This window comes from Salmo salar, chromosome ssa03, assembly GCF_905237065.1.
Source record: "Salmo salar chromosome ssa03, Ssal_v3.1, whole genome shotgun sequence".
NCBI lineage: Eukaryota > Metazoa > Chordata > Actinopteri > Salmoniformes > Salmonidae > Salmo > Salmo salar.
The window spans coordinates 95,896,905-95,924,404 of NC_059444.1; the positions used below are offsets into that span (position 1 = coordinate 95,896,905).

At 43.1% G+C, this 27,500-nt stretch overlaps 1 protein-coding gene across 1 annotated transcript in view; it reads right to left on the reverse strand.

Annotated features, from left to right (window-relative positions):
* The window catches only part of LOC106601992 (tetratricopeptide repeat protein 30A), a 26,576-nt gene extending 3,475 nt beyond the window's left edge, over positions 1–23,101 (reverse strand). The window contains 15 exon segments of the mRNA XM_045715905.1: positions 150–228; positions 1,028–1,131; positions 1,325–1,396; positions 5,001–5,211; positions 6,244–6,320; positions 9,262–9,327; positions 14,073–14,126; positions 14,391–14,456; positions 16,585–16,737; positions 17,115–17,164; positions 20,431–20,434; positions 20,437–20,487; positions 21,545–21,754; positions 22,499–22,564; positions 22,888–23,101. Coding sequence (XP_045571861.1) covers positions 150–228; positions 1,028–1,131; positions 1,325–1,396; positions 5,001–5,211; positions 6,244–6,320; positions 9,262–9,327; positions 14,073–14,126; positions 14,391–14,456; positions 16,585–16,737; positions 17,115–17,164; positions 20,431–20,434; positions 20,437–20,487; positions 21,545–21,754; positions 22,499–22,564; positions 22,888–22,941 — 1,317 coding nt within the window. The 5' untranslated portion in view covers positions 22,942–23,101.
* Positions 23,102–27,500: the final 4,399 nt, after the last annotated feature.

Here is a 27,500-nt window from a genome sequence, read left to right on the forward strand (position 1 = left end):
AAACAGAGTAGTGCACTATATAGGGAATAGGGTGTCATTTGGAACACACCCCAAAATGTATGTCAGTGGTGAAGTGGTAGAAACATCCAAAAACATTGGCTTTCCAAGAGAATGTTCCAGAACTGCCAGATAGAAAAACAATGTGCAACCTTCTTGTTGTACGGTTCCAGACTCTTGATGACACGGGTGATCCCGAAGTCGTAGTTCCCCTTGGCACAGTACAGGGTCCTGGAAGAGAGATATAAACCCTATTAACACAATATAGGGTCCTGGAAGAGAGATATAAACCCTATTAACACAGTACAGGGTCCTGGAAGAAAGATGTAAACCCTATTAACACAGTACAGGGTCCTGGAAGAGAGATATAAACCCTATTTACACAGTACAGGGTCCTGGAAGAGAGATATAAACCCTATTTACACAGTACAGGGTCCTGGAAGAGACATAGAAACACTATTAACACAGTACAGGGTCCTAGAAGAGACATAGAAACCCTATTAACACAGTACAGGGTCCTGGAAGAGAGATTTAAACTCTATTAACACAGTACAGGGTCCTTGAAGAAAGATTTAAACCCTATTAACACAGTACAGGGTCCTGGAAGAGACATAGAAACACTATTAACACAGTACAGGGTCCTGGAAGAGACATAGAAACACTATTAACACAGTACAGGGTCCTGGAAGAAACATAGAAAAACTATTAACACAGTACAGAGTCCTGGAAGAGAGATATAAAGCCTATTAACACAGTACAGGGTCCTGGAAGAAACATAGAAACACTATTAACACAGTACAGGGTCCTGGAAGAGACATAGAAACACTATTCATTAACACAGAGTAGTGTAACAGAACCTGTCAATGTAACCAGTGATGTAGTGGTAAAACAATAGGTGGGTAAACTGAGTGAAGTAACGGCTCCCTATACTTTCAATGCATTTTGCCCCCGAAAGGTGGGTGAAAGGAGTTTCTGTAAGTTCCCCCTCCACTACACCGCTGAAGGACTTCACCATGTAAATCCAACTCACCCTATAACCAGGTTGACTATACAGAGGTGGAAGACTTTCTTATCAGGGTCGTCGTAAGAGATCTGCTCTTCCTCCTTCTCAATCTTCCTCATCAGTTCTTCAGCCTGAGGAGAACAGGGTTACAGGAACAGTGGTGGGCTCAGATGTTTCACTGTATTTTATACTGTACACTCACTCACTCACTCACTCACTCACTCACTCACTCACTCACTCACTCACTCACTCACTCACTCACTCACTCACTCACTCACTCACTCACTCACTCACTCACTCACTCACTCACTCACTCACTCCTACCTCTTCGTTCTGGCTGGTCATGATATAGGAGACACACAGGTTAGCAAGCACAACAGCACTGACATTCAGGATCTGGAGAGGGGGGGAGAAGAGAGAAAGAGAAGGGGGGTGAGAGAGAGGGGAGGGAGAGAGAGAGAGAGAGGGGGAGAGAGAGCGGGGAGAGAGAGAGAGAGAGGGGAAAGAGAGAGAGGGGGTGGGAAAGAGAGAGAGAGCGAGAGAGAGGGGAAGGGAGAGAGAGAGAGGAGAGAGAGAGAGAGAGAGGGGAAAGAGAGAAGGGGGTGGGAGAGAGAGAGAGCGAGCGAGAGAGAGGGGAAGGAGAGAGAGAGAGAGAGGGGAAAGAGAGAGAGGGGGTGGGAGAGAGAGAGGGGGGAAGGGAGAGAGAGAGAGAGAGAGGGGGGAGAGAGAGCGAGAGAGGGGAAAGAGAGAGAGGGGGAGGGAGAGAGAGAGAGGGGGGGAAGGGAGAGAGAGAGAGAGAGGGAGAGATAGAAAGAGGGGAAAGAGAGAGAGGGGGTGGGAGAGAGAGAGAGGGGGTGGGAGAGAGAGAGAGGGGAAAGAGAGAGAGAGATCAGTCAGAAGGACACTTTGGGAGAAGGACAGACCTGCGTTGGTAAACTGTGGATGTTCAACACTTCATCACTCCAGAAACACTAAAGTATCATGCAGAGATGAGACACAGCATTCAGAGCATCCCTAATGGCACCCTATTCCCTACATAGTGCACTACCTGGGACCACAGTGCTATGGGCGATGTGCAAAATTAGTGCACTTTGTAGGGAATAGGGAACCATTTGGGACTCGACCACGGTGTGAGACTGGCCACTGCATTCAGAGTCACTGCACTCTGCCACCAGGGGTGAGACTGGCCACTGCATTCAGAGTCACTGCACTCTGCCACCAGGGGTGAGACTGGGGTACAGGGACGTGGGTGTGTGCGTGTTACCGAGGGTTTACGTTGGCAGGGACACTCCTGTATATTACAGTGTTCCAGCTATGTAGTCAGCAGGGGAATGGGAACAGAGACAGGTTTCATTTCAACAGCAGCATGACATCACCAGACCTCCTGTTCTCCTGTAGTCTATATGACTATGGTCAACAGTAGTCCATTACAGGGGTGTTCTGAACAGAACAATTGTCTATGGTCAACAGTAGTCCACTACAGGGGTGTTCTGAACAGAACTATAGACTATGGTCAACAGTAGTCCACTACAGGGGTGTTCTGAACAGAACTATAGTCTATATGACTATGGTCAACAGTAGTCCACTACAGGGGTGTTCTGAACAGAACTATAGTCTATATGACTATGGTCAACAGTAGTCCACTACAGGGGTGTTCTGAACAGAACTATAGTCTATATGACTATGGTCAACAGTAGTCCATTACAGGGGTGTTCTGAACAGAACTATAGTCTATATGACTATGGTCAACAGTCGTCCACTACAGGGGTGTTCTGAACAGAACTATAGTCTATATGACTATGGTCAACAGTAGTCCATTACAGGGGTGTTCTGAACAGAACAATAGTCTATGGTCAACAGTAGTCCACTACAGGGGTGTTCTGAACAGAACTATAGTCTATATGACTATGGTCAACAGTAGTCCACTACAGGGGTGTTCTGAACAGAACTATAGTCTATATGACTATGGTCAACAGTAGTCCATTACAGGGGTGTTCTGAACAGAACTATAGTCTATGGTCAACAGTAGTCCATTACAGGGGTGTTCTGAACAGAACTATAGTCTATATGACTATGGTCAACAGTAGTCCACTACAGGGGTGTTCTGAACAGAACTATAGTCTATGGTCAACAGTAGTCCATTACAGGGGTGTTCTGAACAGAACTATAGTCTATGGTCAACAGTGGTCCACTACAGGGGTGTTCTGAACAGAACTATAGTCTATATGACTATGGTCAACAGTAGTCCATTACAGGGGTGTTCTGAACAGAACTATAGTCTATGGTCAACAGTAGTCCATTACAGGGGTGTTCTGAACAGAACTATAGTCTATGGTCAACAGTGGTCCACTACAGGGGTGTTCTGAACAGAACTATAGTCTATATGACTATGGTCAACAGTAGTCCATTACAGGGGTGTTCTGAACAGAACTATAGTCTATATGACTATGGTCAACAGTAGTCCATTACAGGGGTGTTCTGAACAGAACAATATAAGGTGGGCCGTGTACATTCAAATGGTATTACACAGTGCCTTTGGAAAGTATTCAGACCCCTTGACTTTGTAGACATTTTAGTACGTTACAGCCTTATTCTAAAATTGATTAAATTATTTTTTCTAAGATTAAGACATTTTTGCTAATGTATAAAAAAAAAAAAATACATAGATATTTAGCCCCTTTGCTATGAGACTCGAAATTGAGCTCAGGTGCATCCTGTTTCCATTGATCATCCTTGAGATGTTTCTACAACTTGATTGGACTCCACCTGTGGTAAATTCAATTGATTGGACATGATTTGGAAAGGCACACACCTGTCTATATAAGGTCCTACAGTTGACAGCGCATGTCAGAGCAAAAACCAAGCCATGAGGTCGAAGGAATTGTCCGTAGAGCTCTGAGACAGGATTGTGTCGAGGCACAGATCTGGGGAAGTGTACCAAAAAAATGTTGCACCATTGAAGGAACCCAAGAACACAGTGGCCTCCATCATTCTGAAATGGAAGATGTTTGGAACCACCAAGACTCTTCCTAGAGCTGGCAACCCATCCCAACTGGGCAATAGGGGTGAAGGGCCTTGGTCAGGGAGGTGACCAAGAACCTGATGGTCACTCTGAAAGAGCTCCAGAGATCCTCTGTAGAGATGGGAGAACCTTCCAGAAGGACAACCATCTCTGCTGCACTCCACCAATCAGGCCTTTATGGTTGAGTGGCCAGATGGAAGCCTGTGAAGCATGGTGGTGGCAGCATCATGCTGTAGGGATGTTTTTCAGCGGCAGGGACTGGGAGACTAGTCAGGATCGAGGGCAAGATGAACGGAGCAAAGTACAGAGATCCTTGATGAAAACCTGCTCCGGACTCAGGACCTCAGACTGGGGCGAAGGTTCACCTTCCAACAGGACAACGACCCTAAGCACACAGCCAAGAAAAGGCAGGACTGGTTTCGGGACAAGTCTCTGAATGTCCTTGAATGGCCCAGCCAGAGCCCGGACTTGAACCCGATTGAACATCTCTGGAGAGACCTGAAAATAGCTGTGCAGCGACGCTCCCCATCCAACCTGACAGAGCTTGAGCAGAACTGCAGAGAAGAATGGGAGAAACTCCCCAAATACAGGTGTGCCAAGCTTGTAGCGTCATACCCAAGAAGACCCGAGGCTGTAATCACTAACGAAGGTGCTTCAACAAAGTACTGAGTAAAGGGTCTGAATACTTATGTAAATGTACATTTTTATAAATTAGCAAACATTTAAAAAAAAACTGTTTTTGCTTTGTCATTATGAGGTATTGTGATGTCATTATGGGGTATTGTGATGTCATTATGGGGTATTGTGTGTAGATTGATGAGGGACAAAAACGAATCCATTTTAGAATAAGGCTGTAACGTAACAAAATGTGGAAAAAGTAAAGTGGTCTGAATACTTTCCAAAGGCACTGTATGTAATCCCTCCCTCCCTCCTGTCCCTCGTCCTCCCCCCATCTCTCTCCTTCTCTATTTAACTCACGTTGTCATAGTGTTTCTTAACGATGGGTTCGTAAAAGCCGATGGCTTCCTTGTACTTGTTCTCCTGCATGAAGAGAACGTGAGCCACGTTGAGCTTCCAGGTGTCGTGTTCATTACAGAACTCCACCGACTTACGGAAGATCTTCTCAACCATTTGGTAGTTCTCCCTGTTCCAGTAGATCTTAGCCTGGGCCATCAGAACTGGGATGTACCTACAGGACAGGACAACAGTTATATACCAGTAGATCTTAGCCTGGGTTATCAGCACTGGGATGTACCTACAGGACAGGACAACAGTTATATACCAGTAGATCTTAGCCTGGGTTATCAGCACTGGGATGTACCTACAGGACAGGACAACAGTTATATACCAGTTATATACCAGTAGATCTTAGCCTGGGTTATCAGCACTGGGATGTACCTACAGGACAGGACAACAGTTATATACCAGTTATATACCAGTAGATCTTAGCCTGGGTTATCAGCACTGGGATGTACCTACAGGACAGGACAACAGTTATATACCAGTAGATCTTAGCCTGGGTTATCAGCACTGGGATGTACCTACAGGACAGGACAACAGTTATATACCAGTTATATACCAGTAGATCTTAGCCTGGGTTATCAGCACTGGGATGTACCTACAGGACAGGACAACAGATACAGTTATATACCAGTAGATCTTAGCCTGGGTTATCAGCACTGGGATGTACCTACAGGACAGGACAACAGTTATATACCAGTTATATACCAGTAGATCTTAGCCTGGGTTATCAGCACTGGGATGTACCTACAGGACAGGACAACAGTTATATACCAGTAGATCTTAGCCTGGGTTATCAGCACTGGGATGTACCTACAGGACAGGACAACAGTTATATACCAGTTATATACCAGTAGATCTTAGCCTGGGTTATCAGCACTGGGATGTACCTACAGGACAGGACAACAGTTATATACCAGTTATATACCAGTAGATCTTAGCCTGGGTTATCAGCACTGGGATGTACCTACAGGACAGGACAACAGTTATATACCAGTAGATCTCTGGGTTATCAGCACTGGGATGTACCTACAGGACAGGACAACAGTTATATACCAGTTATATACCAGTAGATCTCTGGGTTATCAGCACTGGGATGTACCTACAGGACAGGACAACAGTTATATACCCATGATATACAGTGGCGAGACAAGCTACCAATCAGACAGGAGAATACTCAATAGGGGCGGGGTCTACTCACTTCTCCACCATCTCATCGTAGTCCTGGAGGGTCTTCTTCAAGGCTTCATTATCACGGGCTAGTCTGGCTTCCTGTACCTTAGAGACAAAGATTACACACAGGTTACGGGCTAGCCTGGCTTCCTGCACCTTAGAGACAAAGATTACACACAGGTTACGGGCTAGCCTGGCTTCCTGCACATCAGAGACAAAGATTACACACAGGTTACGGGCTAGCCTGGCTTCCTGCACCTCAGAGACAGACTACACACAGGTCACAGACTATGGATGCTTTATGTTGTTCTCTCCAATAATAACACAGAATAGTCTTATCACTGTATCCTGAACAGTTAAAGGGAAAACGTGATGTCATTCTGTAAAACACATGACTGATAGCAATTTAAAGCTATAAAGGTTAAACAGCACCAATGTGACCAGATCAGAGAAATGACTGGGCTGTAGAAGGCTTGGAAAAGGTAAGCTTTCATCCGAAATGGCACCCTAGTGTCACGCTCGCTATCTTCGAACTCCCTGTCATAAATAAGCCGAGGCGCAGCGTGCCGGTAATTCCACATCCTTTATTTAGAAGTGAAACCGAACAAAAAAATAAACAGGATAAACAGAAAGAAACATGACGTTCTGGGGCTGCTCAAAGGCAGCTCCACAAAAACAAGATCCCACAACTCAAGGTGGGAAAAAGGGCTGCCTAAGTATGGTTCCCAATCAGAGACAACGATGGACAGCTGCCTCTGATTGGAAACCACGCTCAGCCAAAACAATTAAATAGAAAAACTAGATTGCCCACCCCACTTCACACCCTGACCTAACCAAACTAGAGGAAAATAAACGTCTCTAAGGTCAGGGCGTGACACCTAGTCCCATAGTGCCCACCCCACTTCACACCCTGACCTAACCAAACTAGAGGAAAATAAACGTCTCTAAGGTCAGGGCGTGACACCTAGTCCCATAGTGCCCACCCCACTTCACACCCTGACCTAACCAAACTAGAGGAAAATAAACGTCTCTAAGGTCAGGGCGTGACACCTAGTCCCATAAGGCTCAACTCAAAAGTAGTGCACCATATAGGGAATACACTCTTAGGGGGAAAAAAGGTGCTATCTAGAACCTATAAAAGGGTTCTTCGGCTGTCCCCAAAGGAGAATCCTTTGAAGAACCCTTTTTGGTTCCAGGTAGAACCTTTTACACAGAGGGTTCTACAATGAACCAAAAAGAGTTCTACTTGGAACCAAAATGTTACGTTCTGACCTGTAAAGGGGTTATTTGTTATTGTAGTTTGGTCAGGACATGGCAGGGGGTGTTTGTTTTATGTGGTTCGGGGTTTGTTGGGCTATGTGACTATGTAAGAGGGGTGTTTGTTTAGAGTGTTTCGGGGTTTGTTGGGCTATGTTCCTGTTAGTTCTAGTCTTTCTATGTCTATGTTTAGTTAATGGGGTTGACCTTCAATTGGAAGCAGCTGCTCCTCGTTGCTTCTAATTGAAGGTCTTATTTAAGAGGGGTGTTTTTTCTATGGGATTTGTGGGTAGTTGTCTCCTCTTTAGTGTCTGAGCACCTGACAGGACTGTTAGTGTCGTTCGTTTGTTTTGTATAGGTGATTTGTTTGTTTTTCCTTCTTCACATTAAAAAGAAGATGAGTATACACGTTCCCGCTGCGTTTTGGTCTGATCCTTACAACACCCGTTACACAAAAAGGGTTCTTCAAAGTATTCTCCTATGGGGACAGCCGAAGAACCCTTTTGGAACCCTTTTTCTAAGAGTGTAGAGTTCCATTAGGGACGCAGGCTAAAGCTAATAAACAAGCTGGTGGCCTGAGAGAGCAGAATGGAAGAATGTAACCTGTAGGGCCTCGGACGAAAGTAAAGGAGAATGAAAGAAAGAAAGGGAGGAGAATGGAAGACCAAATAGATGAGAGAAGGATGACAACAGGATAAACAGACAACATGAACAGGATAAACAGACAACATGAACAGGATAAACAGACAACATGAACATGATAACAGGATAAACAGACAACATGAACAGGATAACAGGATAACCAGACAACATGAACAGGATAACAGGATAACCAGACAACATGAACAGGATAACAGGATAACCAGACAACATGAACAGGATAACAGGATAACCAGACAACATGAACAGGATAACAGGATAACCAGACAACATGAACAGGATAACAGGATAACCAGACAACATGAACAGGATAAAATAACCAGACAACATGAACAGGATAACAGGATAACCAGACAACATGAACAGGATAACAGGATAACCAGACAACATGAACAGGATAACAGGATAACCAGACAACATGAACAGGATAACAGGATAACCAGACAACATGAACAGGATAACAGGATAACCAGACAACATGAACAGGATAACAGGATAACCAGACAACATGAACAGGATAACAGGATAACCAGACAACATGAACAGGATAACAGGAACAGACAACATGAAAGGATAACAGGATAACCAGACAACATGAACAGGTAACAGGATAACCAGACAACATGAACAGGATAACCAGACAACATGAACAGGATAACAGGATAACCAGACAACATGAACAACAGGATAACCAGACAACATGAACAGGATAACAGGATAACCAGACAACATGAACAGGATAACAGGATAACCAGACAACATGAACAGGATAACAGGATAACCAGACAACATGAACAGGATAACAGGATAACCAGACAACATGAACAGGATAACAGGATAACCAGACAACATGAACAGGATAACAGGATAACCAGACAACATGAACAGGATAACAGGATAACCAGACAACATGAACAGGATAACAGGATAACCAGACAACATGAACAGGATAACAGGATAACCAGACAACATGAACAGGATAACAGGATAACCAGACAACATGAACAGGATAACAGGATAACCAGACAACATGAACAGGATAACAGGATAACCAGACAACATGAACAGGATAACAGGATAACCAGACAACATAGGAAGACAGAGAGAGAGGAGACTGGAAGATTGTAACCTGTTTGGTCAGCTTGCGTAGTTGATCTGTCAACTTGGCGTTCATCTCATCAAACTTCCTGAAGGCCTGCGTTGCTCAAACACAACAGAGACATGATCAGAGACAGGAATAAATACCTAAGAATGTACAAAGAGCAGCAACGATGACACAGGACTTTAAAGTCTCTGTATTATAGAGGACTGGTTCATTACATTGTGGAACATTCAGGTAGCACTGGCTTTTAAAGTCTGTATTATAGAGGACTGGTTCATTACATTGTGGAACATTCAGGTCATTGGCTAAAACATGAAACAGAAATATATGTGAGTAGTAGTGGTGTGTTTAATGCTACAGAAGGCTGATGCTAGTAGAGAGTGATTGGTACTAAGGAGAAGGTAGTATAGAGTGATTAGTACTAGTAGGCAGTAAGTAGTATAGTGTGATTATTACTAGGGAGTAGGTAGTATAGTGTGATTAGTACTAGGGAGTAGGTAGTATAGGGTGATTAGTATTAGGCAGTATAGGGTGATTAGTATTAGGCAGTAGGTAGTATAGTGTGATTAGTACTAGGCAGTAGGTAGTATAGGGTGATTAGTATTAGGCAGTAGGTAGTATAGGGTGATTAGTATTAGGCAGTAGGTAGTATACCGTGATTAGTACTAGGCAGTAGGTAGTAAACAGTGATTTGTATATAGTGATTTGCAGTAGGCAGTAGGTAAAATACAGTGGTTAGTACTAAGGAGTAGGTAGTATACAGTGATTAGTACTAGGCAGTAAGTAGTATAGTGATTAGTACTAGGCAGTAGGTAGTATACAGTGATTAGTACCGCTGGCTACGTCCCTTCCATCTTCAGTTGCACCCCTTCTCAAAAAACCAATACTCGATCCCTCCGATGTCAACAACTCCAGACCAGTATCCCTTCTTTCTTTTCTCTCCAAAACTCTTGAGCGTGCCGTCCTTGGCCAGCTCTCTTGCGATCTCTCTCAGAATGACCTTCTTGATCCAAATCAGTCAGGATTCAAGACTGGTCATTCAACTGAGACTGCTCTTCTCTGTGTCACGGAGGCTCTCCGCACTGCTAAAGATAACTCTCTCTCCTCTGCTCTCATCCTTCTAGACCTATCTGCTGCCTTTGATACTGTGAACCATCAGATCCTCCTCTCCACCCTCTCCGAGTTGGGCATCTCCGGCACGGCTCACTCTTGGATTGCGTCCTACCTGACAGGTCGCTCCTACCAGGTGGCGTGGCAAGAATCTGTCTCCGCACCACGTGCTCTCACCACTGGTGTCCCCCAGGGCTCAGTTCTAGGCCCTCTCCTATTCTCGCTATACACCAAGTCAATTGGCTCTGTCATATCCTCACATGGTCTCTCCTATCATTGCTACGCAGACGACACACAATGAATCTTCTCCTTTCCCCCTTCTGATAACCAGGTGGCGAATCGCATCTCTGCATGTCTGGCAGACATATCAGTGTGGATGACGGATCACCACCTCAAGCTGAACCTCGGCAAGACGGAGCTGCTCTTCCTCCCGGGGAATGACTGCCCGTTCCATGATCTCGCCATCACGGTTGACAACTTCCATTGTGTCCTCCTCCCAGAGTGCTAAGAGCCTTGGCGTGACCCTGGACAACACCCTGTCGTTCTCCGCTAACATCAAGACGGTGACCCGATCCTGTAGGTTCATGCTCTACAACATTCGCAGAGTACGACCCTGCCTTACACAGGAAGCGGCGCAGGTCCTAATCCAGGCACTTGTCATCTCCCGTCTGGATTACTGCAACTCGCTGTTGGTTGGGCTCCCTGCCTGTGCCATTAAACCCCTACAACTCATCCAGAACGCCGCAGCCCGTCTGGTGTTCAACCTTCCCAAGTTCTCTCACGTCACCCCGCTCCTCCGCACACTCCACTGGCTTCCAGTTGAAGCTCGCATTTGCTACAAGACCATGGTGCTTGCCTACGGAGCTGTGAGGGGAACGGCACCTCCGTACCTTCAGGCTCTGATCAGTCCCTACACCCAAACAAGGGCACTGCGTTCATCCACCTCTGGCCTGCTGGCCCCCCCTACCTCTGCGGAAGCACAGTTCCCGCTCAGCCCAGTCAAAACTGTTCGCTGCTCTGGCACCCCAATGGTGGAACAAGCTCCCTCACGACGCCAGGAAAGCGGAGTCAATCACCACCTTCCGGAGACACCTGAAACCCCACCTCTTTAAGGAATACCTGGGATAGGATAAAGTAATCCTTCTAACCCCTCCCCCCCCAAAAAAGATATAGATGTACTATTGTAAAGTGGTTGATCCACTGGATATCATAAGGTGAATGCACCAATTTGTAAGTCGCTCTGGATAAGAGCGTCTGCTAAATGACGTAAATGTAAATGGAGTACTAGGCAGTACAGTCGTGGCCAAAAGTTTTGAGAATGACACAAATATTAATTTCCACATATTTTGCTGCTTCAGTGTCTTTAGATATTTTTGTCAGATGTTACTATGGAATACTGAAGTATAATTACAAGCATTTCATAAGTGTCAAAGGCTTTTATTGACAATTACATGAAGTTGATGCAAAGAGTCAATATTTGCAGTGTTGACCCTTCTTTTTCAAGACCTCTGCAATCCGCCCTGGCATGCTGTCAAACAACTTCTGGGCCACATCCTGACTGATGGCAGCCCATTCTTGCATAATTAATGCTTGGAGTTTGTCGGAATTTGTGGGTTTTTGTTTGTCCACCTGCCTCTTGAGGACTGACCACAAGTTCTCAATGGGATTAAGATCTGGGGAGTTTCCTGGCCATGGACCCAAAATATCGATCTTTTGTTCCACGAGCCACTTAGTTATCACTTTTGCCTTATGGCAAGGTGCTCCGTCATGCTGGAAAATGCATTGTTTGTCACCAACCTGTTCCTGGATGGTTGGGAGAAGTTGCTCTCGGAGGATGAGTTGGTACCATTCTTTATTCATGGCTGTGTTCTTAGGCAAAATTGTGAGTGAGCCCACTCCCTTGGCTGAGAAGCAACCCCACACATAAATGGTCTCAGGGTGCTTTACTGTTGGCATGACACAGGACTGATGGTAGCGCTCACCTTGTCTTCTCCGGACAAGCTTTTTTTCCGGATGCCCCAAACAATCGGAAAGAGGATTCATCAGAGAAAATGACTTTACCCCAGTCCTCAGCAGTCCAATCCCTGTACCTTTTGCAGAATATCAGTCTGTCCCTGATGTTTTTCCTGGAGAGAAGTGGCTTCTTTGCTGCCCTTCTTGACACCAGGCCATCCTCCAAAAGCCTTCGCCTCACTGTGCGTGCAGATGCACTCACACCTGCCTGCTGCCATTCCTGAGCAAGCTCTGTACTGGTGGTGCCCCGATCGCGCAGCTGAATCAACTGAATTAACTAGGAGATGTACTAGGTAGCTTGCTGGACTTTCTTGGGCGCCCTGAAGCCTTCTTCACAACAATTGAAGCGCTCTCCTTGAAGTTCTTGATGATCCGATAAATGGTTGATTTAGGTGTAATCTTACTGGCAGCAATATCTTTGCCTGTGAAGCCCTTTTCGTGCAAAGCAATGATGACGGCACGTGTTTCCTTGCAGGTAACCATGGTTGACAGAGGAAGAACAATGATTCCAAGCACCACCCTCCTTTTGAAGCTTCCAGTCTGTTATTCGAACTCAATCAGCATGACAGAGTGATCTCCAGCCTTGTCCTCGTCAACACACACCTGTGTTAACGAGAGAATCACTGACATGATGTCAGCTGGTCCAATTTGTGTCAGGGCTGAAATGCAGTGGAAATGTTTTTTGGGGGATTCAGTTCATTTGCATGGCAAAGAGGGACTTTGCAATTAATTGAAATTCATCTGATTCATTCAAATTCATTGATCACTCTTCATAACATTCTGGAGTATATGCAAATTGCCATCATACAAACTGAGGCAGCAGACTTTGTGAAAATTAATATTTGTGTCATTCTCAAAACCTTTGGCCACGACTGTAGGTAGTATACAGTGATTAGTACTAGGGAGTAGGTAGTATACAGTGATTAGTACTAGGGAGCAGGTAGTATACAGCGATTAGTACTAGGCAGTAGGTAGTATACAGTGATTAGTACTAGGGAGCAGGTAGTATTCAGTGACTAGTACTAGGCAGTAGGTAGTATACAGTGATTAGGACTAGGCAGTAGGTAGTATACAGTGATTAGTACTAGGGAGCAGGTAGTATACAGTGACTAGTACTAGGCAGTAGGTAGTATACAGTGATTAGAACTATGCAGTAGGTAGTATAGTGATTAGTACTAGAGAGTATGTAGTATAGTGATTAGTACTATGCAGTAGGTAGTATAGTGATTAGTACTACAGAGTAGGTAGTATGGTGATTAGTACTAGTAGGGAGTAGGTAGTATAGTGATTGGTACTAGAGAGTAGGTAGTATAGTGATTGGTACTAGAGAGTAGGTAGTATAGTGATTAGTACTAGGTCGTAGGTAGTATAGTGATTAGTACTAGGTCGTAGGTAGTATAGTGATTAGTACTAGGTCGTAGGTAGTATAGTGATTAGTACTAGTAGGGAGTAGGTATTATAGGGTGATTATTACTAGGGAGCAGGTAGTATAGGATGATTATTACTAGGGAGCAGGTAGTATAGAGTGATTAGTACTAGGGAGTAGGTAGTATAGGATGATTATTACTAGGGAGTAGGTAGTATAGGGTGATTATTACTAGGGAGTAGGTAGTATAGGGTGATTATTACTAGAGAGTAGGTAGTATAGTAATTAGTACTAGGTAGTAGGTGGTACAGGGTGTAAATGGTGTGTAGTAGTTGTGTTTTGTTGTTACCTCCTCTGGAGCTGTCTGGCAGGTCAACATGGCGTCCAGAAACTCATACAGATACTGGAACGTAGAGACCACATAGATCAACTGTTTTATTACATAGCAGGAGAAAGAGGACCAGAAAATGAATTGGGGATGTGTGGCAAGAACAGGACTTTTCAGGAGAAATATAGAGGCCTTTCAATCCCACATGGAAAATGGAATGTGGACTTCACTTCAGGGTCAGACTAACATGTATGATTTTGAAGTAAACTATCCCTAGTGACTGACTGTAGGGATGTAGTATGAAAATATAGGACAATGAAAGGGACCTGTGGTTCTTACCGGGGTGAGGAACTTGTAGGTGAGGTGTGCATTCTCTGCCATCACATCAGCAGCCAGGTCAAAATACTGAGAGAGAGAATAAAAGGAGAGAAAGAGTGAGAGTGAGTGAGTGTATAGTAGATATACAGAAGTAGAGTACAGTATAATAGTAGAGTAGAGTACAGTATAAAAGTATAGTAAAATAGTACAGTACAGCATAATAGTACAGTATAATAGTAGAGTACAGTAGAGTACAGTATAATAGTAGAGTACAGTATAATAGTAGAGTACAGTATAATAGTATAGTACAGTAGAGTATAGTATAATATTAGAGTACAGTATAATAGTAGAGTACAGTATAATAGTAGAGTATAGTATAACAGTAGAGTACAGTATAATAGTAGAGTACAGTATAATAGTAGAGTACAGTAGAGTACAGTATAATAAAAGAGTACAGTATAATAGTAGAGTACAGTATAATAGTAGAGTAGAGTACAGTATAATAGTAGAGTACAGTAGAGTACAGTATAATAGTAGAGTACAGTATAATAGTAGAGTACAGTATAATAGTAGCGTACAGTAGAGTACAGTATAATAAAAGAGTACAGTAGAATATAGTATAATAGTAGAGTACAGTAGAATATAGTATAATAGTAGAGTATAGTATAACAGTACAGTATAATAGTAGAGTACAGGATAATAGTACAGTATAATAGTTGAGTACAGTACATTATAATAGTAGAGTACAGGAAAGTACAGTATTATAGTAGAGTACAGTATAATAGTAGAGTATAATAGAGTACAGTATAATAGTAGAGTACAGTATAATAGTAGAGTACAGCATAATAGTAGAGTACAGTAGAGTACAGTATAATAATAGAGTACAGTAGAATATAGTATAATAGTAGAGTACTGTATAATAGTACAGTATAATAGTAGAGTACAGTATAATAGTAGAGTACAGTATAACAGTACAGTACAGGATAATAGTACAGTATAATAGTAGAGTACAGTACAGTACAGTATAATAGTACAGTATAATAGTAGAGTACAGTATAATAGTAGAGTAGAGTAAAATAGTAGAGTAAAATAGTAGAGTATAATCGAGTACAGTATAATAGTAGAGTACAGTACAGTATAATAGTAGAGTACAGTATAATAGTAGAATACAGTATAATAGTAGAGTATAGTATAATGGTAGAGTATAGGATAATAGTACAGTATAGTATAATAGTAGAGTACAGTATAATAGTAGAGTACAATATAATAGTAGAGTACAGTATAATAGTAGAGTACAGTAGAGTATAGTATAATAGTAGAGTACAGTATAACAGTAGAGTACAGTATAATAGTAGAGTACAGTAGAGTACAGTATAATAGTAGAGTACAGTAGAATATAGTAGAATAGTAGAGTACAGTAGAATATAGTAGAATAGTAGAGTACAGTATAACAGTACAGTACAGGATAATAGTACAGTATAATAGTAGAGTACAGTACAGTATAATAGTAGAGCACAGTAGAGTGGAGTATAATAGTAGAGTACAGTATAATAGTAGAGTAGAGTAAAATAGTAGAGTATAGTATAATCGAGTACAGTATAATAGTAGAGTATAGTATAATAGTAGAGTACAGTACAGTATAATAGTAGAGTACAGTATAATAGTAGAGTAGAGTAAAATAGTAGAGTACAGTAGAGTACAGTATAATAGTAGAGTACAGTATAATAGTATAGTATAATATAGTAGAGTACAGTATAGTATAATATAGTAGAGTACTGTATAATAGTATAGAATAATATAGTAGAGTACATTATAATAGTATAGTATAATATAGTAGAGTACTGCATAATAGATTAATATAGTAGAGTATAGTATAATAGTATAGTACAATGTAATAGTATAATATAGCAGAGTACAGCAGAGTATAGTAGAGTACAGTATAATTGTATAATATAGTAGAGTATAGTACAATATAGTAGACTACTGTATAATAGTATAATATAGTAGAGTGCAGTAGAGTATAGTAGAGCACAGTATACTAGTATAATATAGTGGAGTACAGTAGAGTATAGTATAATATAGTAGAGTACTGTACAATGGTATAGTATAGTACAGTATAATAGTATAATATAGCAGACACAGTAGAGTATAGTAGAGTACAGTATAATATAGTAGAGTATAGTATAATATACTATAGTACAGTAGAATACCCTACCTCATATTTGCAGTATAGTAGCAACAGGTTTCCGAAGGTGACCGGGGGGAAGGGGATCTGCTGCAGGAGGAAGGCCAGTTTCTCAAAACCCTCCGATGGTTTTTTATCCATGTTCATCAGGGCCTGGTTGTGGAGCGTCACTGGGTCCAGCTCCTACAAGACAATAGACATGTGTAAATAACAATTTGTTCTTAACTTAGTTGCCTAGTTAAATACAGGATCAAATAAAAAATAAAAGGATATTTCATTGTCCATTGGTTAGAAGGAGAATGTCTCCACACACAGTAGACACTATACAACAGCTTTCTGTCTGACAGAGTGCTGCTGTTCTCATGATCCCCATCAGTGTGTGAGTGTTGATATAGATGGTCACTAGAGGGCAGCACCCACTGAGCCACAGATAGAGATGTACCTTACAGCACCACTGTCTCCAACCTACATGTGTGGTAGGGCTGACATATGTACACACACAAGTACACACACACACACGCACACACACACACACACACACACACACACACACACAGTACCTCCTCTGATCTGGGCGGCATGTCAATCAGGGCCTCCTGAGCAGCATCACCTGGAGACAGACAGACAGACAGACAGACAGACAGACAGACAGACAGACAGACAGACAGACAGACAGACAGACAGACAGACAGACAGACAGACAGACAGACAGACAGACAGACAGACAAGAGGTTAGACCTAGAGTTGCAACTTGCAAAACTCTGGTACCGTTCTGGTAAAATAATGGTACTCAATGGCAGCTTTGTATACTATGTGGAATGATAGCACAAACAGTTCTGATACCCAGGCTAGTGGCAGCCTGGTATACTATGAGTACTGACAGTTTTTCAGCTGGCACTCTATGACAGCCTGGTATACTACGAGAACTGACAGTTGTTCAGGGAAAGGGGCCCGGGGAACAGTGTTTGGCGCACGGGGAACAGCGGGTTAACTGCCTTGTTCAGGGGCAGAACGACAGATTATTATCTTGTCAGCTCGGGGATTCGATCCAGCAACCTTTCAGTTACTGCTACCTGCCGCCAGCCTGGTATACTACGAGAACTGACAGTTTTTCAGCTGGTACTTTATGACAGCCTGGTATACTATGAGAACTGACAGAATACTAGTCTATCACAGTACACCCCCTGGACAGAATACTAGTCTATCACAGTACACCCCCTGGACAGAATACTAGTCTATCACAGTACTAGTCTATCACAGTACACCCCCTGGACAGAATGCTAGTCTATCACAGTACACCCCCTGGACAGAATACTAGTCTACCACAGTACACCCCCTGGACAGAATACTAGTCTATCACAGTACACCCCCTGGACAGAATATTAGTCTATCACAGTACTAGTCTATCACAGTACACCCCCTGGACAGAATGCTAGTCTATCACAGTACACCCCCTGGACAGAATACTAGTCTATCACAGTACCCCCCCCTGGACAGAATACTAGTCTATCACAGTACACCCCCTGGACAGAATACTAGTCTATCACAGTACCCCCCTCTGGACAGAATACTAGTCTATCACAGTACCCCCCCCCTTGGACAGAATACTAGTCTATCACAGTACACCCCCTGGACAGAATACTAGTCTATCACAGTAAACCCCTGGACAGAATACTAGTCTATCACAGTACCCCCCTGGACAGAATACTAGTCTATCACAGTACCCCCCCTGGACAGAATACTAGTCTATCACAGTACACCCCCTGGACAGAATACTAGTCTATCACAGTACACCCCCTGGACAGAATACTAGTCTATCACAGTACCCCCCTCTGGACAGAATACTAGTCTATCACAGTATACCCCCTGGACAGAATACTAGTCTATCACAGTACACCCCCTGGACAGAATACTAGTCTATCACAGTAAACCCCTGGACAGAATACTAGTCTATCACAGTACCCCCCCTGGACAGAATACTAGTCTATCACAGTACCCCCCTGGACAGAATACTAGTCTATCACAGTACCCCCCCTGGACAGAATACTAGTCTATCACAGTACACCCCCTGGACAGAATACTAGTCTATCACAGTACCCCCCTCTGGACAGAATACTAGTCTATCACAGTATACCCCCTGGACAGAATACTAGTCTATCACAGTACCCCCCTCTGGACAGAATACTAGTCTATCACAGTATACCCCCTGGACAGAATACTAGTCTATCACAGTACCCCCCCTGGACAGAATACTAGTCTATCACAGTACCCCCCTGGACAGAATACTAGTCTATCACAGTACACCCCCTGGACAGAATACTAGTCTATCACAGTACACCCCCTGGACAGAATACTAGTCTATCACAGTACACCCCCTGGACAGAATACTAGTCTATCACAGGGGGGAACGTGCGCCAAACACTAGTTCCGGTTAAGTTATTGTTCTAGTTCTGGTTCTAGTTCTGGGTCTAGTTCTGGTTCTGGTTTAGTTATGTTCTAGTTCTGGTTAAGTTAAGGTTCTAGTTCTAGTTAAGTTATTGTTCTAGTTATGGTTTTGTTCTGGTTCTAGTTCTGGTTCTAGTTATGGTTCTGATTTAGTTCTGGTTCTAGTCATGGTTCTAGTTCTGGTTCTAGTCATGGTTCTATTGATGTTCCAGTCATGGATCTAGTCATGGTTCTAGTTCTGGTTCTAGTCATGGTTCTATTGATGTTCCAGTCATGGATCTAGTTCTGGTTCTAGTCATGGTTCTAGTCATGGTTCTAGTTCTGGTTCTAATTATGGTTCTTGTTCTGGTTTACATTTACATTTAAGTCATTTAGCAGACGCTCTTATCCAGAGCGACTTACAAATTGGTGCATTCACCTTATAATATCCAGTGGAACAACCACTTTACAATAGTGCATCTAAATATTTTAAGGGGGGGTTAGAAGGATTACTTTATCCTATCCTAGGTATTCCTTAAAGAGGTGGGGTTTCAGGTGTCTCCGGAAGGTGGTGATTGACTCCGCTGTCTTGGCGTCGTGAGGGAGCTTGTTCCACCATTGGGGTGCCAGAGCAGCGAACAGTTTTGACTGGGCTGAGCGAGAACTGTGCTTCCTCAGAGGTAGGGAGGCGAGCAGGCCAGAGGTGGATGAACGGAGTGCCCTTGTTTGGGTGTAGGGCCTGATCAGAGCCTGAAGGTACGGAGGTGCCGTTCCCTTCACAGCTCCGTAGGCAAGCACCATGGTCTTGTAGCGGATGCGAGCTTCAACTGGAAGCCAGTGGAGAGAGCGGAGGAGCGGGGTGACGTGAGAGAACTTGGGAAGGTTGAACACCAGACGGGCTGCGGCGTTCTGGATGAGTTGTAGGGGTTTAATGGCACAGGCAGGGAGCCCAGCCAACAGCGAGTTGCAATAATCCAGACGGGAGATGACAAGTGCCTGGATTAGGACCTGCGCCGCTTCCTGTGTGAGGCAGGGTCGTACTCTGCGAATGTTGTAGAGCATGAACCTACAGGATCGGGTCACCGCCTTGATGTTGGTGGAGAACGACAGGGTGTTGTCCAGCAACATCAAGGCGGTGACCCGATCCTGGTTCTAGTCATGGCTCTAGTTCTGGTTCTAGTCATGGTTCTAGTCATAGTTCTAGTTCTGATTCTAGTCATGGCTCTAGTTCTGGTTCTAGTCATGGTTCTAGTCATAGTTCTAGTTCTGATTCTAGTCATGACTCTAGTCATGGCTCTAGTCATGGTTCTAGTCATAGTTCTAGTTCTGATTCTAGTCATGACTCTAGTCATGGCTCTAGTTCTGGTTCTAGTCATGGCTCTAGTTCTGGTGCTAATTATGGTTCTAGTTATGGCCAAGTCCAGTATATGTCCAATACTAGTCACTACTAACCTTCGCTCCAGAGTACTCCTCTTCTCCGTATTTGATGGATGCCTGCAGTTTGATCATCTGTGGGAGAGATGGACAGAACATGGGTCGGAAGAGAGAAAATAACTAAGAGAATATGGGTGAAAAACAGAATTATATCTCAATGTGGTAAGATAACTCTACCTGGTGAGGCCGGAGGTAAACATTATAACTCTACCTGGTGGTGCTGGTAGTAAACATTATAACTCTACCTGGTGGGTCTGTTAGTAAACATTATAACTCTACCTGGTGGGTCTGGTAGTAAACATTATAACTCTACCTGGTGGGTCTGGTGGTAAACATTATAACTGTACCTGGTGGGTCTGGTAGTAAACATTATAACTCTACCTGGTGGGTCTGGTAGTAAACATTATAACTCTACCTGGTGAGGCCGGAGGTAAACATTATAACTCTACCTGGTGGTGTTGGTAGTAAACATTATAACTCTACCTGGCGGGTCTGGTGGTAAACATTATAACTCTACCTGGTGGGTCTGGTAGTAAACATTATAACTCTACCTGGTGGGTCTGGTGGTAAACATTATAACTCTACCTGGTGGGTCTGGTAGTAAACATTATAACTCTACCTGGTGGGTCTGGTAGTAAACATTATAACTCTACCTGGTGGGTCTGGTAGTAAACATTATAACTCTACCTGGTGGGTCTGGTAGTAAACATTATAACTCTACCTGGTGGGTCTGGTAGTAAACATTATAACTCTACCTGGTGGGTCTGGTAGTAAACATTATAACTCTACCTGGTGGGGCTGGTAGTAAACATTATAACTCTACCTGGTGGGGCTGGTAGTAAACATTATAACTGTACCTGGTGGGTCTGGTAGTAAACATTATAACTCTACCTGGTGGGTCTGGTAGTAAACATTATAACTCTACCTGGTGGGGCAGGAGAGGTAACGGATCCTGGTAAATAGGTTCCGGAACAAAACAGTCCACAACTGAGAGGTTCCGGATCCTGGTAAATGGGTTCCAGAACAAAACAGTCCACAACTGAGAGGGTCCAGGTCCTGTTGTGGCAGGATCCGGCTCAAATGAAGCACTGGTTCTACCTCTACCTTAGTATTATAACTTCATGTAGTGTACCTTGGTGTGGCTGGTAGGGTTGTCCAATAGAAAGGTAGCCTTCATGGCCTCGGGGTAGGCACAGGCCCCGTACAGAGACTGGGCGTAATACAGCTTGTACTCCTCCACCTCGGGGTGTAGCTGGGACAGCTGCTCATAGCACTCTGCTGCGTTGGTGAAGTCCTGCATGTGGTAGTAGCAGTAGCCTAGCAGAGACAGGGCTGCCCGCGACTGGGAGGAGGAGGAGAAGGTAGAGGAGGAGGAGAAGAAGATTACGGGCTCCATTCAATCCATATCGCCCAAGTTCAGCACTATATGGCAATTGACATTTAAAGGTAATGTTCCCGCATTCCATGAGACTGCATTCACGGTAAACGCTGCATAAATTGGCTAAAGGTAATTGAAAATTACCTTTAAAATTTCAAGAACGCTATAGCGCTGAACTTCGCCGATACGGACTGAATCGAGCCCTAGATGTATTGTCCAATGAAATAGTCTGAGGGACAGTCTGTTTGTGCTATCATGACAAGCCCTTGTCACTCATAGGCAAGCTAAACATTGGCTTGCTGGTGACAGCAATGGAGTTGGCAAGAGCACAAACTGATCTGGGAGCAGGCTATAGAAGGAGACAACAGACCTGGGACCAGGCTATAGAAGGAGACAACAGATCTGGGAGCAGGCTATAGAAGGAGAAAACAGATCTGGGACCAGGCTATAGAAGGAGAAAACAAATCTGGGACCAGGCTATAGAAGGAGACAACAGATCTGGGACCAGGCTATAGGAGACAACAGATCTGGGACCAGGCTATAGAAGGAGACAACAGATCTGGGACCAGGCTATAGGAGACAACAGATCTGGGACCAGGCTATAGAAGGAGACAACAGATCTGGGACCAGGCTATAGAAGGAGACAACAGATCTGGGACCAGGCTATAGGAGACAACAGATCTGGGAGCACACACACACACACACTACCTTCATCTGTTTCTGCAGTTCATTGCTGAGGATGTGGATAGCCTCTCCATACCGCCCATCTTTGATCTATAGGAGGAGAATAGAGTTAGCAGATAGATAATGTAATATTTTATAACTATCTAGCTAGCTATGTTGTCACACTTAGTTCGTTCGCTAGCGTTTAGGCTATAGTCTGAGCCTTGAAATTGAAGGGTCTGTCAGGCTAGCTTAATCAAAGCCTAGCTTATTGTGACGTTAGCTAGCTTGAATTCGCTATATAATCAACATGATAACTTGATAAAATACCACAAGTTAAAATAACCAGTTTCATTATCAGTTAGCTAGCTATCATGGCTAGCGTTAGTAACCATGGTATGTAACGTTCGCTATGCAAGCGACCAACTTCTCACCATTTTGTAGACAGTGGCGGTGTATTCGCCGTCTTTAATCGTTGTCAGTGTCATGATTTTGCCGCTAAATCTACAGTTCTCAAAGGTAAGACTATTTTCACGCGAAAAATGATTGCCGATTCACCAATAATCCCAATTAACGCACCATGTTTTCGGCGTTATTTACTTCTCTACACATTCAACGCACAGGAAGTGTTACTTAGCAACCGTACCGGAAACGGAAACCCCGACGTTGAATAACTTTAAAACAACCAATGAGGAGCGTCTGTTGTGAGATTAGAGATTGACAGAGACCTTTAGTGGCCAAAAGGCTGTTTTAGTATGGGCAGCACCATTGAAGGCTTCCACCATGTTTCTGCCATTTTAAAGTAGTCAACTGGGTGGGGATTCCTATGGGTTGTAGCACAGACTATCCATTATATTGACCAGAATTTAAAGTGGCCGCTCTAACAATGAAAATAAATGTGTTAAAAAATGGAAGGCAGCGGGAGGAGGCAATATCAGGTGGGACCATTCTAGACAATGAGAGGGCAGATTCGTGTGTGAATAACATGCACAACTTTGATATTATGTGTTTTTTCCTCAAAGTTGTCGGGATGTCACGTGTCCTAGTTATATCAGTACACTCCTAACAACCTAAACCTTATGAAACTTATATTCCATCAAATAAACCACACATAAAGATGAGTCATCTATCTATTTCTTTGTGTAGGACACTTTCCCAGCAAAGAACATTTTCCAATTTTCTAATAAATGGAAAACACCAGTTGATGAGATTTAATGCTGCCCACCCCTTCATTATCATGACAAGGTATGTTGAGATATATATAATGAAAAGCTCTATAGAAGTTTTAATAAATTACTATTATTATTATTATTATTATTAGGTTGTGGTGGACTGTCATAATCACTGTAGTTAGTATGCAAACTAAAAGTGTGCATACTTCCACCTGGAGGGTGTTGTCTGAATAGGTATAAAGACAAGTTTGGTGATTTACTGACACCTGGAGGGTGTCTGTTGTCTCTATCATTCTCTATGGTGTGTACCTGCTGTAGGCAAGGCATGTGTATGAACAGCTGGCTTCTGAAGAATGCCACCCAAGGATACACCTCAGGGAAAGCTTTTAATTTACTGATGATTATACAGGTACAAATCATAGACCCATAGGACTAACTGGAACTGATTATGAATTTAACCCATTATGCATTTAACCCATTAGGAATTTAACCCATTATGAATTTAACCCATTATGAATTTAACCCATTATGAATTTAACCCATTATCAATTTAACCCATTATGAATTTAACCCATTAGGAATTTAATCCATTATCAATTTAACCCATTAAGAATTTAACCCATTATGAATTTAACCCATTATGAATTTAACCCATTATGAATTTAACCCATTATCAATTTAACCCATTATGAATTTAACCCATTATGAATTTAACCCATTATCAATTTAACCCATTATGCATTTAACCCATTATGAATTTAACCCATTATGCATTTAACCCATTAGGAATTTAACCCATTAGGAATTTAACCCATTATCAATTTAACCCATTATGAATTTAACCCATTAGGAATTTAACCCATTAGGAATTTAACCCATTAGGAATTTAACCCATTAGGAATTTAACCCACCTTCCACAATATCATTAAACATTTTATCCTCAGACTAAGATCGGGTGTATTTGATTGAACAATTAAAAATAAAATAGGTTATCCTCTGATTGGGCCCAGTCTACGTGGTTTGCAGTCAACAACAGGCCTACGTCTACAGTGGCAAGAAAAAGTATGTGAACCCATAGGCTAATGACTTCCCCAAAAGCTAATTGAAGTCAGGAGTCAGCTAACCTGGAGTCCATTCAATGAGACGATATTGGAGCTGTTGGTTAGAGCTGCCTTGCCCTATAAAAACACTCACAAAATTTGAGTTTGCTATTCACAAAAAGCATTGCCTGATGTGACCCATGCCTCGAACAAAAGAGATCGCAGAAGACCTAAGATTAAGAATTGTTGACAGCAATAAAGCTGGGAAGGGTTACAAAAGTATCTCTAAAAGCCTTGATGTTCATCAGTCCACGGTAAGACAAATTGTCTATAAATGGAGAAAGTTCAGCACTGTTGCTACTCTCCCTAGGAGTGGCCGTCCTGCAAAGATGACTGCAAGAGCACAGTGCAGAATGCTCAATGAGGTTAAGAAGAATCCTAGCGTCAGCTAAAGACTTACAGAAATCTCTGGAACATGCTAACATCTCTGACGAGTCTGCAATACGTAAAACACTAAACAAGAATGGTGTTTATGGGAGGACACCACGGAAGAAGCCACTGCTGCCCCAAAAAAACAGTGCTGCACGTCTGACGTTCGCAAAAGTGCACCTGGATGTTCCACAGCGCTACCGGCAAAATATTCTGTGGACAGATGAAACTAAAGTTGAGTTGTTTGGAAAGAACAGACAACACTATGTGTGAAGAAAAAAGGCACAGCACACCAACATCAAAACCTCATCCCAACCTTAAAGTATGGTGGAAGGAGCATCATGGTTTGGTGCTGCTTTGCTGCCTCAGGGCCTGGACAGCTTGCTATCAGACGGAAAAATACATTCCCAATTCATCAAGACGTTTTGCAGGAGAATGTTAGGCTATCTGTCCGCCAATTGAAGTTCAACAGAAGTTGGGTGATGAAACAGGACAACGACCCAAAACACAGAAGTAAATCGACAACAGAAAATACACCTTCTGGAGTGGCCCAGTCAGTCCTGACCTCAACCCGATTGAGATGCTGTGGCATGACCTCAAGAGAGCAGTTCACACCAGACATCCCAAGAATATTGCTGAACTGAAGCAGTTTTGTAAAGAGGAATGGTCCAACATTCCTCCTGACCATTGTACAGGTCTGATCCGCAACTACAGAAAACGTTTGGTTGAGGTTATTGCTGCCAAAGGAGGCTCAACCAGTTACTAAATCCAAGGGTTCACATACTTTTCCCACCCTGCACTGTGAATGTTTACACGGTGTGTTCAATAAAGACATGAAAACGCATAATTGTTTGTGTGTTATTAGTTTAAGCAGACTGTGTTTGTATATTGTTGTGACTTAGATGAAGATCAGATCAAATTTTATTACCAATTTATGCAGAAATACAGATATTTCCAAAGGGTTCACATATTTTTTCTTGCCACTGTATACTATTGACAGGTCACTCACAGTAACAACAGTTCTACATCTATACTACTTAAAGGGAGAATTTGTTGAGGCTTTTCCCCTCTGGATAGGGTGTATGAAAACAACAGGTGTGTGTGAGCACTTCCTTCCTTCCTTCCAGTAAATACATGTTATTCCATTCAGTAAGGTATTTCAGTAAATACATATTATTCCATTCAGTAAAGTATGCATAAATTAGTGTTTTAATATGCATTTCTGGACAGGTATTTCCGACAATTGGAAGACACTGTGCTGACTAAAACCTAGAAATTCATGTATGATGCACATTAGAGAGTAGCAGTACTGTAAAAGAGGGGTTGGCAAGAACGTGGGATATGTCATTCTATGGGTAATTTCATGGTGCCTCTGCTCAAAAACATGTGTGGGCTAAAACACAGTCAGGACAGAACTGAGTGTGAAAGAGAGAGAGATGAACACAGTTGGAACAGAATATCCCACATTCAGAACACAGTGGACCTGAGGGCAGGAATAATCCAAACCACACTCCACACACAGCACCGCCAACGAGTCTCTCTCTCTTTCTCTCTCTCTCTCTGTGTGTGTGTGTGTGTGTGTGTATGTTTGTGTGTGTAGAGGGTGTGTGCTCTCTGTTTATATAATGAATCCCACAGTAGTTAGAGAGCTATTCTATGTGCTGCTGTGGTGGCAGACTCAGTAGGAGTTGAGACTGAGGCCCAGTGAAGAAGCAGTAGGAGTTGAGATACAGGGAAAACACTATCTTCATCAACCAGGTACGTACATCAGGTGACTAGTTCTCTGCTTGCTCTTTGAGGTCTTGGCTGGGTAACTGGAAAACACATACTGGGCTTTAGAAAACATCATTGATTGATTGACACATTTTTGGCATATTTTTGAGTAAGAGACTGGAGACAATGATGAACACCATGGGCTGGTTTCCCGGACACAGATTAGTCCTAGTCACTTTCAATGAATTGTATTGAGCATACACTTTAGTCCAGCACTTAATCTGTGTCCGGGAAACTGGCCCTGAAAACGTTCACAGTAACTGCTTCACAGACTGTATGCATGAAAACGTTCACAGTAACTGCTTCACAGACTGTATGCATGAAAACGTTCACAGTAACTGCTTCACAGACTGTATGCATGAAAACATTCACAGTAACTGCTTCACAGATTGTATGCATGAAAACGTTCACAGTAACTGCTTCACAGACTGTATGCATGAAAACATTCACAGTAACTGCTTCACAGATTGTATGCATGCAAGTTTAAATGTTGAGACACAAGGTGAGGAATATGTTATGTTGCCTGCTGAAAGGTTAGAATGCAGCCTATGTCCCCAATGGAGTTACTTTACCATGACCAGGGCCCTTCACTATAGGGAGCAGGGCACCATGACCAGGGCCCTTCACTATAGG